At 43.2% G+C, this 16,646-nt stretch overlaps 1 protein-coding gene across 3 annotated transcripts in view; it reads right to left on the minus strand.

Annotated features, from left to right (window-relative positions):
- Positions 1-16,646, minus strand: part of DNAAF9 (dynein axonemal assembly factor 9) — a 130,562-nt gene that overhangs the window by 7,951 nt on the left and 105,965 nt on the right. For all 3 annotated transcript variants that reach the window (XM_027069661.2, XM_027069660.2, XM_027069659.2), the window contains exons 30-33: positions 7,705-7,840; positions 5,094-5,180; positions 979-1,085; positions 578-652 (exon numbers count right to left, since the gene is read on the minus strand). In XM_027069661.2, coding sequence (XP_026925462.1) covers positions 578-652; positions 979-1,085; positions 5,094-5,180; positions 7,705-7,840 — 405 coding nt within the window. The remainder of the gene's footprint in view (positions 1-577; positions 653-978; positions 1,086-5,093; positions 5,181-7,704; positions 7,841-16,646) is intronic.

A 16,646-nucleotide genomic window follows, 5' to 3' on the forward strand; every position in this document is an offset into this window, starting at 1 on the left:
TGGTTCCTGAAATGTGCCTTTTTTGCTTGGTTCCAAAGCACATGCTATGCCTTTTCCCTGGAATATTCTCCCCTTTCTCAATGTTGAGTTGACTAACTAACCACCTCCAGCCAGGCTGGACAGACTTCAGGTCATGAGGGCTCCAGAGGTCTATGGCTGATAAACAGAACTAGTGGACAGAAAGGAGAAGGAAGGCTAAAGGCTTGAAGACTTTGGCAGAAACGGATGTGGAGCTGGAGAGCTCGGCACTGGGGCAACTCCTGGTGACAGGTCTAGGAGGCCACGGATGGCTTGAAAGGGGTGTGTGAGTCTCTGGAACAAGGAAGTCAAAGAGCTGTGAGGAGAGGCTCTGGGCAGGACATCTGGGGGAAGAGAGAACACATCTTCCACTGTGGAGCAGCACCTGCAGCAAGGTGGGGGAACTAGAAGAGCTACTGGTGTCAGGCCCACATGGGAGGGTTTTCCAGAGTCTGAGAGGCATCTGTGCTCTGCAGAGCATCAGTAGAAACTATGAACCCACATCATGAGATGTAAGCATTCCATAGTGCAGGACTCCCAAATCCAACTCCCCAGTTACCTGAAAACTTCACTTTGCCCAGGATGTGGTAGATGTTTCCAGAGAAGGGACTTGGCTTGATGGAAGACTGAATTGCTGGTGGAAGAAGAGGACAGGGCTGTCACCCACCCTGGGGCAGAGGCCAAGTTCAGGGCACACAGCTGGGAGAGAGTTAGGGTCTGGGAAGGATCCCCACTTGAGGGACCAGGGCTTGTAAGTCCTCCCTCCACCACACCCTCCCCAGTGGCTCTGCCACTCTTCCCAGGGTGGGGGTACTCCTGGGTCCTCAAATCCCTCTGTTTTCAGACCCCAATAGTGAGGAGACATGACAACACACATAATACTAAAATGGTGCCAGGAAGCAGGGACAACTCTGGGTATTCTTTTATTAGGGTCTGGGACATGTCCTAACCAAGGCTTACCTTTACACTTGGCCACAAAACGAGTCTTCTCCAAAGGACGACCAAACCATACGCAGATCTGAACCATTAGTGGAAAGACTGATCCAGCATCAAATTTACCTTCATACCTTAAAAGGTTTAAAAAATTGTAAGTACGAGTAATTGGGGCTTTGGGTGTTATTATATGCTACTCTGGGATGAACTACTTTGAGTTCCTTCTTACTTATGTGCCATTTTATGTATAAAACACTTGTTTTAAATATGTGTATGTCTTTTTCATCTTGAGATTGGGAAGCATATTGCCCCATTAGAGCAGGGAGGTCTCACCTCTGCAGACAAGCAGTTCCCTGAAGCCCAAGACCCCATCTACCTTTGAAGCCTACCAGTATGCCACCTGAGATTGGGGGTCCTCCCTGGCACTCCTGGAGCTCTTCCTCAGGGCCTTAACTGTACCCCACCCTTGTTGAGGGCAACTTAACAGACTGTACATTTGGATGTGTATACTCCCCAGAAGGAACTAAAGGGCTGGGGCATCTCTGCTCTATTTTCTCAGTTTTGAATTCAGCAGACATAATGCCAACCACAAACTCATTAAAAACATGCCATATTCAAGCATGCCTGGCTGACTCAGTCAGTGGAGCATGCGACTCTTGATCTCAGGGTTGTGAGTTCAAGCCCCACACTGGGTGTAGAGATTGCTTAAAAATTGAAAAAAAAAATCTTAAAAAAAAAAAAAAAACTAAAAGAACATGCCACATTCAGAGCACTTAAAAAGTTTAAGTTTTTGTTATGGAAAATTTAAAACACATGCAAAGACACTGCAATAAACCCCCATTACCCAGCTTCCAAAGTTATGGAATTGTCATTCCTTCTGCTGAAGGAATTCCTTGAGATGGATCCCCATGATGGAATCAATGCAGTAAAGGGTGTAACCATCTCCTGGGTTATAATTTATACCACTCCCAGTAGCACATGAGTGTTTCAGTTTCACAGGGCCCCCAGCAATGATTCTTACAGATATTTTTGGTTAAATGTAATAGATGTCAATCAAAACAACAGTGAGGCATCATTTTACATTTCTGAATATTACTAAAATGGAATTCTGTTACCACGGCTGCCACTAATACTTGCTCTAAAGTGAACTGTCCACATCTACATGGACTAGGTTACTTTTCAATATCAAAATAAACTTCTCAAATATTATATTAACTCTTTGCCACATATGATGCACACATCTTCTTCCAATCTATTATATTTTATTAGTTTCTTTTGCTCTAAAATAGCACTACAGGGGCACCTGGGTGGCTCAGTCGGTTAAGCATCCGACTTTGCCTCAGGTCATGATCTCATGGTTCATGAGTTTGAGCCCCGCACTGGGCTCTCTGCTGTCAGCTCAGAGTCCACTCTGGGTCCTCTGTCCACCCCCGCCTCTCTGCCCCTTCCCGACTCATGCTATCTCTCTCTCTCAAAAATAAACATTAAAAATTTTTTAAATAAAATAGCACTACAGGTTTGAATTTTATATCATATATATTGTTGAAAGTTATCTTACTCTTTGTGCTTTCTTTAAAGTAAGGCAGTGGCATAACATTTTTGTAATACTGACATATTCTTTTTGCCCTCTCCCCATCCAAACAAGTCATGGGAGACCATGGGCCTCTCTGGCTTCTTTATTCAGAGCCCAAATCCAAAGTGAAATTGGGAGGGGCTAAGGGAAGAGAACAGGTATCCTCCCAGACTAGAAATAAGCCTAGGAGAGATGTGGGCAGGGTCAATGAGCACAACCAGAGAGGGTTGTGGTAGGGGATGTTGAGAATCTGTACAGCACAGAGCTGAGCATATCCTAGAGCTAAAGCCTACTCCCTCTGAGGTGGTGACCCTGACCCAATGAGGAAGGGGGAAAATATACAGATGTGCAGGAGTCTGATGGCTGCCATCTTGTTAAAAGACTAATTACCCGATTCCTAGGAAGGGACTCAGAAGGGGAAGGTGCTCAAGGGTGATTTCTGAGGCCCCCTCCATCATTGATTCTCTACAAGGGCTGATCAAGGGAAGGCTTCAGACTAAAGGTTCACAGAGAGACTTTTTTTTTTTTTTAACTTTTTAAATATGATTGTTTATTTTTGAGAGAGAGAGAGGCGTAGAGAGGGAGACACAGAATCTGAAGCAGACTCCATGCTGTTAGCACAGAGCCCGATGTGGGGCTCAAACTCCCAAACCATGAGATCATGACCTGAGCTGAAGTCGGATGCTTAACTGACTGAGCTACCCAGGCGCCCCCACAGAGCATTCTAATGAATCCTTTACACCTGGCTTTTTCCTGGATCACTGTCTGCAGGAAAGTCTGTACCTGGAGCTAGGTTCATGCGAACAATTCCTAGAATGAGTCACCATGGATTAGAGAATGGGTGCTTCCCTAGGCACTAAGTAGAAAAAGCAGGAATTTCAGCACCAGGACCACAGGTGTGGCAGGAAAAGGGTGAGTAGCTGTAGTCACTGGAGAGGAGGGTTTCACCTCAGATGCTCAGATGCTCCATCTGTTTCTTTTTAGCTAGGATGGAATTGTCTTGTTCAGGCATAAGGAATGATCCACTTACCCACTGTTTAAGCAAGTATGTAGCTCAAATCAAAGATTCCTTCTAAGAATAGGCCTAACAGCCTTCAATTTCACACATTGGATTTTTTTAAAGTTTATTTATTTTGAGAGAGAGAGAGAGAGAGAGAGAGAGAGAGAGAGAGAAAGGGAGAGAGAGGGAGAGCAAGAGCGAGAGCGTGCAAGCAGGGGAGGGGCAGAGAGAGAGGGAGAGAATCCCAAGCCAGCCCCGTGCTGGCTGTCAGCACAGAGTCCAACACGGGGCTCGAACCCACGAACTGAGATAATGATTTGAGCAGAAACCAAGGGTCAGATCCTCAACTGACTGAGCCACCCAGGTGCTCCTGGACTTGTTATTTTAACAGCACAGCACAATCATTTTTCTGCTGGTCTAAAAAGATACTGGTGACGCAAGGGGTGGTGTGGAGAATGCAGAGAGGTGTCTGGGGGAAGTGAGTAAGGATAACAAAGATAATCCAAATTAACACGAGAGAATACTTTTGGCCAAGCTTTAGTAATTGTCTTCCCCTGAACCATCACCAGGGCAGAACCCAGTTAACCGTTCTATACAGGGACAAGCACAGCATGATGGTTGCATGTACCGGCTCTGGAGCCGCACACCCTGGGTGTGAAAGCCACAGCCCTTTCGCTTACTGGCTGTATGAATGTGAACACGCCTTTAACTCCTTGCTGCCTCACTTACCTTATCCTTAAAATGTGGAAAATAATACAGCCTACCTCACAGGCTTGGCTTGAGGATTCGTGCGATAACAGGTAGAGCTCTTAGGGTAGCACTGTCCAACAGAACTTTCTGTGACGATGCAAATATTCTGGATCTGCACAGCCCAACGTGGTAGCTGCTGGCCACAGGTAGCTACCGAGCACTTGAAATGTGGCTTGTATGACTGAGAGACTGAATTTTACATTTTATTTAATTTTTATTAATTTACATTTTACTAAATAGCCAAATGTGGCTGCTGGCTACTGTCCTGGAAAGCTTAGAACAATGTGTAGTACACAGTGAGTGCTCAAGTGATGTTGGCCCTGGTGTCACTACAGCGCCCTTGGCACTCTCTTTCCTTCTCCCCTCAGAGGAGAGGTTCATAGGCTGAGAGGCTGCCAAGAGAGAATAAACATCCCTTGGGCCACAACAGCAGGGAACCTACCTGTCAGGTGGGATCCCTTAGAGGACTGTATTCTTAGGAATGACTCTCTCGTGGTAAGGTTGTCACTCCTTGGTTCTGTGCCAGCCACCTCACCCTCACTAGAGGCTAGAGGAGACAAAGGACACCGTGTACTTGGTGCCCACAGAGCCACTCCCTAAGTCTCAACATCCAGCAAGGCCCCCAAGTTGGAGCCCAACATGTGTGGGGCACTGGGCTCCTGGCACGACCAGCAGCTGTTGGGACATGGCAGGCCATCCCAGCGGCCACTGTCACCCTGGCAGAACACTTGAAATTTCACTTTCTTTTTTTTTTTTTCCTGTAAATATATCATTGTGTTTACAAAGAAACCTTAGCTACTTTTCAATGATGATACTTGCCAGCCGGGGTACATTAAATATCGAGATCGCAGCATCTGAGGACTTGAAAAACTATTTTCTGAGAGAATCAGCTCAATGTCTTCATTCCTTTGAAAACATACAGAAAAACCCACGTTAATTAGGATGATCAATCTTAATCTGCCCATTTTGCTTCCTCCCCTTTGTCTCCACAGACACACAAGCACATATGCATATACTTATTTCTGTTACTTCACACCTAAGTCCTTCAGTATACCTCTCCCAAGAACAAGCACATTCTCTTTCAGAAGCACGATACTATTATCACATCCAAGGAATACAATACTGTGGACCAGCAGTACTAGTATCACCTGCAAGCTCATGAGAAACAAAATCCCAGGTCCCACTCCAGACCCGCTGAATCAGAACTCTCATTTTAAGAAGATCCCTAAGAGATCTATACGCAGATTAAAGTTGGAGAAGTACTGATCTAATCCATTTTCAAATTTTCCCTTTTTTGCAGGAGAGGTCTGGGACCCGGGATCTACACCAATCAAAGATTGCTCACTGAATTTACAATCTTTATTTTCCTTTAATCTTGGGGCCCCTGGGTGGCTCAGTCGGTTAGGCGTCTGACTTCGTCTTGATCTCGCAGTCAGTGCATTCGAGCGCTGCATCAGACTCTGTGCTGACAGCTCAGAGCCTGGAGCCTGCTTCAGATTCTGTGTCTCCCTCTCTCTCTGTCCCTCCCTGCTTGCACTCTGTCTCTCTCTCAAAAATAAACATTAAAAAAAATTTTTATTTTCCTTTAATCTGGAATAATTCTTCTAACTTTGCTGTTGTTGTTTCTCACGGAGTAGACATTTTTGAAGAGTACCTGCCGGCTGTCTTGTGTCCCACAATCTGGATTTACCTGGTTGTTTCCTTATGATTAGAATCCGTTAAATATTTTTGGTCACATTAATACCTAGGTGATGTTGTGCCCTTCCCAGAGCATCACATGAAGGAAGCATGTGATGTCAATGTGCAAATAATGGCCTTGCTAAGTTTAATCATTTAGTTAACGTCAGGTCTACTACATCTCTCACTGTGAAGGTACTTTCCCCTCACTGTAAGCAGTAAGTATCCATGGAGTGATACTTTGAGAACAGTTAATATCCTTTTCATCAACAATCTGTCACCCACCCGTTCTTAGTATTCAATGATGATTCTTGCCTAAATCAAGTGCTATAGTAACTGTTATAAAATGGTGACTTGCTAGTTCTAAAAATCCTTATTAGTGTTAAAGGAGATTTACTATCCTGCCCTCCCATTTTTTTAGTATCACCATGGACTCATTTTACTCCATGTGCTATACTCTGTTATTACATTTGTTTTCTCTTATGCTCCACGTGTCCCAGTGTGGCCAGTGAGAGCTTCTTGAGCTAGCTCCTGCATCCTTTTGGCACATCTCTACTAATCTCTGAGTGTCTCCTTGCCTTTTTTTTTTTTTTAGCACAAAATGTACCAGGTTCACCTTGTACTTTCCCTGCCCTAGACCTATAATCAGCCAATTCTCTAAGGAGTGCTGATAACTTTAATTGGGAACTGGTATATGTAGAAACCAGGACCTAAAGGTAGGGGTATTTATTCTACTGTGGTATTAGTATTTCTGGTCCCTTTCAATGGGAAGAGCTAGAAAATATACATTTTTTAATTGAAATACTGAACTTATATTGAGTCCATTCACAGGGTTTCTCTTCCCTTTTCCCACTTCATATTTATTATCTTCCTTATCTAACAAGTGATGTTTGAAATCAGGGTTCCAATGTTTATGTTTATTTAAAAATTTTTTAAAAATGTTTATTTATTTTGGAGAGAGACCGAGTGCGAGCAGGGGAAGGGCAGAGAGATAGGGAGACACAGAATCGGAAGCAGGCTCCAGGCTCTGAGATGTCAGCACAGAGCCTGATGTGGTGCTAGAACCCACAAACCGTGAGATCATGACCTGAGCTGAAGTCGGGATGCTTAACTAGCTGAGTCACCCAGGCACCCCTCCAATGTTTATGTTTAAAAGTTATTTGAATTAATTGTTTTGTGTGTGGTCATTATTACTTTGATATACAAATGGATTCACTTTTTCATTTAGTTTTATCCCTCTTTGTCAATTTAATTTCTGAATATGTAAAATATTTACATTGCTCAAAGTCAAAATTATATAAAAAGTATGTACCTTTTAGTATATCTTTATTGAGCAAATAAATGTGCTTTATGACCAGATGTTTCCTCTTCACACACACACACACAGACACACACACAGAGTCATCAATTCTCTATTTTTAGTTTGTAATTTGGACCCAAGTCCATGAAGTAAAAAGCTCATTTCTCTATGTTCTCTATCCCATTTCTTTCACATCTTAATACAAGTAATATTGAGAGTCTTGACTTCATTCTTTAATGGATGAAAATGTGAATCCATCAAGACAAAATCTCTCAAAACAGTACAGGATACTGACACATGGGGTCGTCTTGCTGATTTCTGCGCAACACCAAAAGCACTTCTATAAATGCCCAGGTCTTAGATAGAGTACAAAGACCCTGTGGGCCATAGCCAGAGTGTGGTGTCTGAGAAAGTGGCTGCTCCTATAGGGTGAAGTGAACTTAGTAAGTTTACCTGGTGACAATCCCATTTTCTGCAAGAATGAAGGCTGCAGTAGGATTGGCAGCCCTGATGAGGGTCTGCAGCTGGACAAGGAGAGGGTGCCTCTGCTCCGTGGTGTGACTGGTGAATACCACATTACTCACCAGGCCTGGGGAATAAAACCAAGAACGGTTCAGGCTTCAGAGTCCTTACTGGGGCTGAGGGCTCACACAAATGTGGGCCCTTGCTCCCTCCCTGATCATCCCTTCTAATAGGGGTCTTATGTAGATGCCCCTGACCCCCCAACACCTGTTCCCCTTTCTGTCATTGCACTTCTTGCGGTGAATGGCCTCAACCCTGGAACTGCCTTACTTCTTAACCTTCTCTATTTTCTCAATTCTGCTTTCCAGCTGACACCTGGAGCTTCTCTATCAAAGGGCCCATTCCACATCCCTTTTATCCTTAACCTCTTCAGGAAACTGTGCCACACACCTTCACCAGTTCAGACCACAGACATTTACCAAGCACTAACTATACATCAGGCACTAACCGTTAGATTCTCAAAGAGTGCCCAGCCAAGGAGTCACTTACATGCACCTAATTCCAAGATAAGTGCTAACACAGGCATTCACAGTCATACAATAAGAAGAGTGGCACATGTAATGAGGGATTGTGAAGTGGGTCACAATACCTCCCAAACTTCCATAAAAATACAGAAGGAAAATCTATGCTATAGAGAATCTGGAAATCAGGGAAGCTACCTTATCCCACCATACCAATGTAATTATAATACCTCTTCCATACTCATTCCTGTTTTGACATAGTTATGATCATAGCACACACACCATTTCTACTACAAGATCACTTGCATTTTTGTTATTCAACCATTTTCATTCACTTAATATTACTGTGAAAATTTCAAACATATACAAAAATTTTAATTTGAAATGTTTATTTATTTATTTTTGAGTGAGAGAGCACGCGTACAAGCAAGGGAGGGGCAGAGAGACAGAAAGAGACACAGAATCTGAAGCAGGCTCCAGGCTCTGAGCTGTTAGCACAGAGCCTGATGCGGGGCTAGAACCCACAAACCGTGAGATCATGACCTGAGCTGAAGTCGGGACGCTTAACCAACTGAGCCACCCAGGTGCCTCAACATATACAAAAATTTTAGAAGTAGTATAATGGGGGCACCTAGGTGGCTCAGTCAGTTAAGTACCTGACTTTTGGTTTCGGTTCAGGTCATACTCTCATGGTTTATGGGATTGAGCCCTGCTTCAGGCTCTGTGCTGACAGTGTGGAGCCTGTTTGGGATTCTCTCTCTCTCTCTCTCTCTCTCTCTGCCCTTCCCCTATTCATGCTCTCTCTCAAGATAAATATTAAAATATAATAGTATAATAGTATAATAGTATAACGAACTCCCATGTGCCCATCATCTGGCTTTAAGAATTAACAACATATGGGGCGCCTGGGTGGCTCGGTTGGTTAAATGTCCGACTCTTGGTGTTAGCTCAGGTCACTATCTCATGGTTCGTGGGATGGAGTGCCAGTTAGGGCTCCAAGCTGACAGCACAAAGCCTGCTTGGGATTCTTTCTCTCCATCTCTCTCTGCCCCCTCCCCTCTGGCCTGTGTGTTCCATTTCTCTCTCTCAAAATAAATAAGTAAACTTAAAAAAGAAAAAAGAATTAACAACACTTGGCTAATTCTTCCATACCATATGCCAGCCTTTTCCCCTTTCCCCCTGGATGATTTTGAAGCCAATCTCAGACATCCTATTATTTTATCCAAAAATGTTTTAGTATATATATCTCCATAAGATGACCCTTTAAAAAGTTAAAAATTAACAACAAATTCTTCCATATAAAAAATAATATAGTCCATGTTCAAACTTCTCTGCCTCATGAATGTTTTTCTAGTTAATTTTTTTGAATCAGGAACCAAAGTCCACACACTGTATTTCACGGATACATCTCCTAATTCTCTTTCAATTTGTAGTGTCTCCTTATTTCCATGTAATGTTGCTTAACATACTAGTAGCTAGATCTCTTTTATAGATTCAATCTTTTTAAATATAAATTATTAAAAGAATTTCTTGTTCTTTTTCCAACGTAAGTTGAATGCTTAATTCATTATTTTAAAAAGTTATGTCTTGGGGCACCTGGGTGGCTTAGTTGGTTAAGTGTCTGATTTTTGATTTTGTCTCAGGTCTTAATTTCATGGTTCTTGAGATTGAGCCCCGAGTCAGGCTCTGTGTTGACAGTGTGGAGCCTGCTTGGGATTCTCTTTCCATCTCTCTTTCTGCCCCTCCTACGCTCTGCTCTCTCTCTCTCTCCCTCAAAATAAATAAATAAACATTTAAAAAAGTTATTTCTTGTTTAGTAATGTCATAACTTAAGGGTACATGCTTTCTTTTGAATTATTTGGCATAGAAATACTCATAACAGGTTGTATAGATGGTATCCTTTATCATGAAAAACTGCCTTTGAAACTTTTCAGCTTTTTGGTTTGAATTTAACTTTGCTGTTAGTGTCACCTCTTTCCTTTTTGTCTATATTTGTCTGTTATGTTTTTTCCCATTCTTTTATCATCATCCTTATTTAGATTTGTATGCTTCTCTTGTATACAGCATCACAGAATTAGGTTTTGTTTTTTGGTTTAATCTGAGATACTTTTCCTTTTAATATGTGTTTGTCCCATTTACATTTACTGACACTTTGGTTCTTTCACCTTGGTTATACTGGATCCGTTTAAAAGTGTTTTTTTTTTTTTTTTTTTTTTTATCTTTAGCAGTATTATCTCTGCATTCCTTATTTTTTGTTTTCTTCTGATAAGTGGTGGGCTTATAGTCTGTTTTTAGTTCTTACAATGGCTATCCTTACAGCTTTAAAGATTTTTTTGAAGTTTATTTATTTGTTTTGAGAGCGATAGAAAGCAAGGGAGGGGCACATAGAGAGGGAGGGGGAGAGGGGGAGAGAGGGAGAGGCGGAGGGGGAGGGGGGGAGAGAGAGAGAGAGAGAGAAAATATCCCAAGCAAGCTCCATGCTGTCAGCAAAGAGCCTGACTTGGGGCTTGAACTCATGAACCAGGAGATCATGACCTGAGCTGAAATTGAGAGTCAGACGCTTAACTGACTGAGACACTTTTTAATAGATCTAAATCACTGTTTCTTATAATGTCCCTTTTAGACAATGTCTACTGGCTTTTCTACGTGACTGATGTGGAAGCTGGTAAGTGTTCTTCCCATTTCCACCGTCACTTTCTGGTTGGTTATATTATTTAGTTTCTCCAGTGAATGTTCTTGTATCTTTAAAACTATATACTAAGAATTTAACTCTTTATAACTTGATTTTACTGCTCTAAACTTTATTGATCTCCCACTTTGGAAGATACAGACAGAGTTATTTCCTGCTGCCTTGTAATTCTTTGTTAAATATAATTTCATTTTATAAATCTTCAAGATTTTCAACATTTATATTCTACTTTTTTTTGAAAACTTTTAAGTTTATTTATTTTGAGAGACAGAGAGCAAGTGGGGGAGGGGCAGAGAGAGAGGGGGAGAGAGAGAGAGAATCCCAAGCAGGCTCTGCACTGTCAACGCAGAGCCCAATGCAGGGTTTGATCTCACAAACTGTGAGATCGTGACCTGATCTGAAACCAAGACTTGGATGCTTAACCAACTGAGCCATCCAGGCGCCCCTATATTCTGTTTTGTAATAGAATTTTCATGGGTATTATCATTAACTCCATATCTAAGGATCAATTCTCATCATCAATCTTGTTTTTTTTTAAGTTTATTTATTTTATTTTGAGAGAAAGAGAGCACGAGCAGGGGAAGGGCAGAGAGAGAGAATCCCAAGCAGGCTCTGCACTGTCAGCACAGAGCCCAACATGGGGCTCGATCTCACAAACCGTGAGATCAGGAGCTGAGCTGAGATCAAGAGTCAGATGCCTAACCTTGAATGAGCCACCTAGGCACTCCGAGACTAGCTTTGATAAATGATTAGTTCATAAACAATTATTTCTAAATTACAGAGACGTCAACTTTCCTATGTAACCTTGTAATTGTAGGATCCTGAATAATGAACACTCAGTATAGAGGACTCTGTACTGATTTAGTTCAGCTGGGTGTTTAGTTCAAAAAAATTAGCTATATTTAGTTTCCGAGGGCAAAACTCAAACAAGGTAAAGAAGGGTTTACAGATAAAATAAATTCCCTTCCTCCCCAGCCACCTAGTTCTCTTCCCTGAAGGCAATCACCATTATCAGATTCTCAGCTCTTCTTCCAGGATGTGCTAAGTATGCACAAGTAAATGTGTGTATGCTTTTCTCCCCCCACAAACAGTGGCATGTTATACTGTTCTGCACCTTGTTTTTTTAAGTTTTTTAACCTTTTAATTTTGGTAAAGCTTACTTCTTCATTAAAATTTTCCCTAGTATCTTACCATTTCAATCCTTCCCTCATTCCACTCTGCTCCTCCTCTTCTCTAAACTATAAAAGTTCCTTCCTATAAATAACACAGGTGGTGTTTAAAATACAAGACTCATATTCTTATTTATCTTCTTCATATATGTAAAAAGACAGCATGATGTAAAGATTCAAGCATGGGTTTTAGAGCCAGGCAGACCTTGAGTTTGAATGTAGGGTTCCACTAATTGCTAATGAGTGACATCAGGGGCAAACTCCTCTCTCTGAGCCAAATTTCCTCCTCTGTTAGATGGGAACAATAACACATACCTGCAGGTTATCAGTAAATAGTTTTCACAGGGCCTGCAGATAGAAAGAACTCATTAAATGCAACTTATGGCCACCACCACTACCACCATCCTCATTACCAGCGCAGCAACAGCTTAAAATGGGACCTCTATGTGTACACTGAGGGGCTTGGACTAATCCATTTCTCAGACCAACAGGGTGGCTGTGGCAGGTGGGCCTCAGCCATAGCAACCAACAGGAAGGTAAATGAGTGGCCATCACTAGATCAAAGGCAACTTCCAGGATCCTTGGCCCCTGCCTCTAGTCTGTGGCAGAAGTAAATTATACTTCCTTCCTCTCACTACTCATACTAATGAGAAAAGTGTTCCAAAATTGCTAAAGACTGAATCTAACCTCACAAATTGTCTGGATACATTCCATTCATGACTAGGGAGCAGGGATTAGGAACTTCATGCCAATGGTCACATGTTAACACGGGGAAAAGGGCACACACAAAGCACAAAGGTTATGTATCATGCCCGGGACCACAGATGCCAGGACTTACAGCTGACCTGCCAAACACAGAACCTTCTTCCTAAGTGCTTATGTATAGTTTAGGGATCTATCAGTTCCTTGATTCTAAGATGCAGGTCCTACTCTTCTCACGTATCTGTTTAGTGCTCAGCTATTAAGTTGACCTTACGCCTCTGCACAGTGCTTGAGGGACCTCTAAGGACTCAAGGGTGAGTTTCCTCAATGGCTTTCCTTAAAATCTAAGTGGTGAGGGCAGCTCTGCCTCCTCCTCTGGTCTCTTGGTGAAAGGCTTCCTGGTTCCCCAAATGTGGGCCATGCAGGCACCAGAATCCTCCTCTAGGCCTGGTGAGTGCCAAGTAGCTCCTGGATCCATCATCCACTCTCAAGCCTGGCTACTGTTTGTCTAGTGCAGTCTACCACTTTCTTCATTAGGTCACTGCTTACTTTGTGCACTTCCAGGCTGTTTTTACTACAATTCATTTTAACTACTATCCTTCAAAAGAGTTATCTTTCAAAACCAGAAAATCTGATCTTATCACTTCCCTACTTAAAATATTTCAATGCACTCCAGGGACTGCAAACTTCTTGGCCTGCCTGACCTATCTGCCATGCTGTGCTTCCTCAGTGGCCTGGGTATGCTCTGGTCACCATCAGGCCTTTACTCTTATTGTTCCTTCTGCCTGGAACCATCTGTTCTTTCCTCTTTGTTGGCCCAACTCCTCTTTCAGGCTATAGACGATGTGAATAGCATCTCTTCCAGAAGGCTTCCCTAATCCCCAAGGACTGGGTTGGAGCAGGAGCCAGATACAGATTTGTTGAATAAATGAATGAATGAATCAAGTATAATAAAAGATACATGCAACCTGATCTCCAGGGCAGCTGCCTAAGCAGTTAAGTTGTGGGTACCCATGTGTCAGAGTTTTCCTCATTTATAAGTCTGAGCAAATCCCATTCATCAGACAACCATCTGAAAGCTTTCTAAGACTTACTGATCTATCTATCTATCTATCTATCTATCTATCTATCTATCTATCTATCTATGGTTTTGGTAGAAAATTCATAAAGTACAAAAGGGTACTCAAACCAAGCTTCTTCCTCCCTCCTCCTCTGGCACCCTGAGCCCAGAGGCTCATGGCATGCCAGGCCCAGAATGGGGCATAGTGGGGAAGCAAACTGGGTTCTAGAGGGCTCAGCACATTCCGGAGATGACAGACATGGGAGCTGGATCTTGCAAGAGGCCCATGAGATTTCCAGCAGAAGACAAGAATAGCTGTGGTGGATCTTGCAGGGAGGGGCCAGCAAAGGCTGAGTGAAGACCTATAAAGGCCCTAGATTCTGTTTGGTATCTTCTTGGGCAAAAGAAACTGGAGAGTTGGGACTAGTGTAAATGTGCCAACCCAAGTGGCATGTGCCAGGGTCACAAACACAGGCCGGGCCTGTTCAGAAAAAGGCCAGAAAAGACCTCTGACAGATACCTTGCCCAAAGTTCTGTCTGCCTCATGAGTGTCATGTAGATAAACCCTGTGGCGTTGGGATTTTAGGTCAGGAATTGGACACAGAAAAGGGGCTTTGCTTTATAGGGAAACAAGCAAAAGGATTATCCTCCGCATTCCTTAGGCCAGCTATGCAAACTACCACCTGCCAAGAGGAAATGCCATCTGTGAGGGCAGGTACAGCAGTTATCTGGAGCACAGGGTGAAGAGGCCACTGTGGGCGGTTTCATCTTGCTTGGGCCAGGAGCTTCCTTCTGTTCTGTATCAAGGAGTGGATACCCACATTTGGCCAAGGTATTACCAGTCTGGGCTGTGAGTGAGCGGGCAGCCTGATATGACCACTCCCCAGAATGGAGAAACCCCTCTGAGGTCTGACTGCACTGGTCTGAGCTAAAAGCTTCCAATGGCCCAGAAAAAAAGTTTACTTCTTTTATCTATCTGTAGATACTTCCAAAAGTGGTAGTAAAATGTCTTTGCTTTGCTTTCAAATCAGCATTATAATGAATCTTGTTTGCTGTTTAAGCATTGAGATTATTTCCTAATTCTTGGATTTCTGTAACACCCATTATCTTGGGGCTGCAATATAGTCCTTTTCTTGCTGTAAAACAATCCTTTGTTGTAAAAGCAATCAAACGGAACCTGACTCATGCTCAGGAGCAAAGGGAGGCAATATGCTCCCTCAGGACATGAAGTGTTTGTCTACTGGTGGCAGATCCTACCGCCAAGCTAGCCGCCAAATCTCTGAGGATAAAAGAAATACTTGCCTTTTATTTCCTCCCTCCCTGGACAGCCCATGCCCATGGTGAGCCAGGTCAGATCAGTTCATAGGGTCCCTTAGGCCCATATATAAGAGGAAGATAATTACTAAGACACTGTTACTCTACAAGCCCTTCCAAGTTTAGAAAAACAGCATATATGGCCTCAAGGTCATCTGCCCACATGTGGTCACATCCCTATCTTTACACATGCACAGAGCTTGACACAAGTTGCCTTTGGACTCTGAGTGAGGAAACAGTGTTAAAATGTGTCTACCAAGTGCCAGAGAGAATCCAGTCTGTCTCGGCCTAAAAGGACTTTCCTCCTACAATAGTGGCCCAGGTTCATGGACATTGAAGACACAGCTCCTCCCCAAGGCTCATCTGTGCTTTGTGTGCAAAAAAAGCAGAGGGGCACTGAGGGAGAAAGTACCAACGAGTCAAGGTGCATCAGGGTGGCAGTAATCGTGTGGTGGACAGGGGATAATGATAGCCCACACCCTTGGCTTTGGCCATAAGTTACAAACATGTATCTGAGGACCAGACAGTGATCCTTGGTTATCTCCTGGACCGATGTTTTTGCCTATGCTTTCTATTCCCAGGACAGATACTGACAACCTTCCTGATCTTCCAACCTAGAAACTTAGAGGGGTTCATCCTAGATACTTCCTTCTCCAACTCATGCCCCATATCTAGTTTGTCACCAGATTCTACTGATCCAACCTCCATAAAATCTCTTTCATCTGCCTGGAGTGGATACTGTGGGAAGACCCAGCCAGCTCTATTTCCCTCTGCTTCTGGGGTACAGTGCCTGGAAAGCAACAAGGGCCTCTAAAAGCTGGACTTGAGACGCCCTAGTACAGCAGCCCAATACACACATCCTTCCCTCCAGTGACCTGGTTCCTGCCCTGCACTGCACCCAGCTCAGCTGTTTCCCAAGACAATAGCTCTGGTATGCTTGGTTGTCTCCACTCCCTGTGGACTGGCAATGGGATCAGCAAGGCAAAACTGTGCTGGGGACACTGAGTTATTTCCTTCTATCTGATTTCTACTTGCTGGGCTGGCTCAGGAAGCTCAGACCCCAGGTCTTCTGACAACAATGAGCATTTTATCATCACTACAGGAAATTTAGAGTTTATTCTGGGTCTCCAGGCACCATAGTTAACATGACTAAAAAGTGCTGCTTCCAGGGTTGCCAAATGATAGGACAATGTGAAGTTGAGTGTAACCTACAGGATGGGTGGACTTTTCTAAATGTTATCAAGGAGGTGTGGAAAATTCCAGTGTATGCAGGAGGGGATTAAGGGAGAAGGTCCTACTGGGCCATACTATACACTCAATGGGACAGGAGAAGTGCATCAAGATCATGTTGATCCAGAGGCTAGGAATACCTGATACCTTTTTAGTCCATTGATATTAGTTGGAAGGCCAGGGAAGGCTTAATAAGGGAGGTGCTCAAGGGAGGTGCTGTTATGGCAACTTATCATCTTAAGGGAGAA

This window comes from Acinonyx jubatus, chromosome A3 (genome assembly GCF_027475565.1).
Source record: "Acinonyx jubatus isolate Ajub_Pintada_27869175 chromosome A3, VMU_Ajub_asm_v1.0, whole genome shotgun sequence".
Lineage (NCBI taxonomy): Eukaryota > Metazoa > Chordata > Mammalia > Carnivora > Felidae > Acinonyx > Acinonyx jubatus.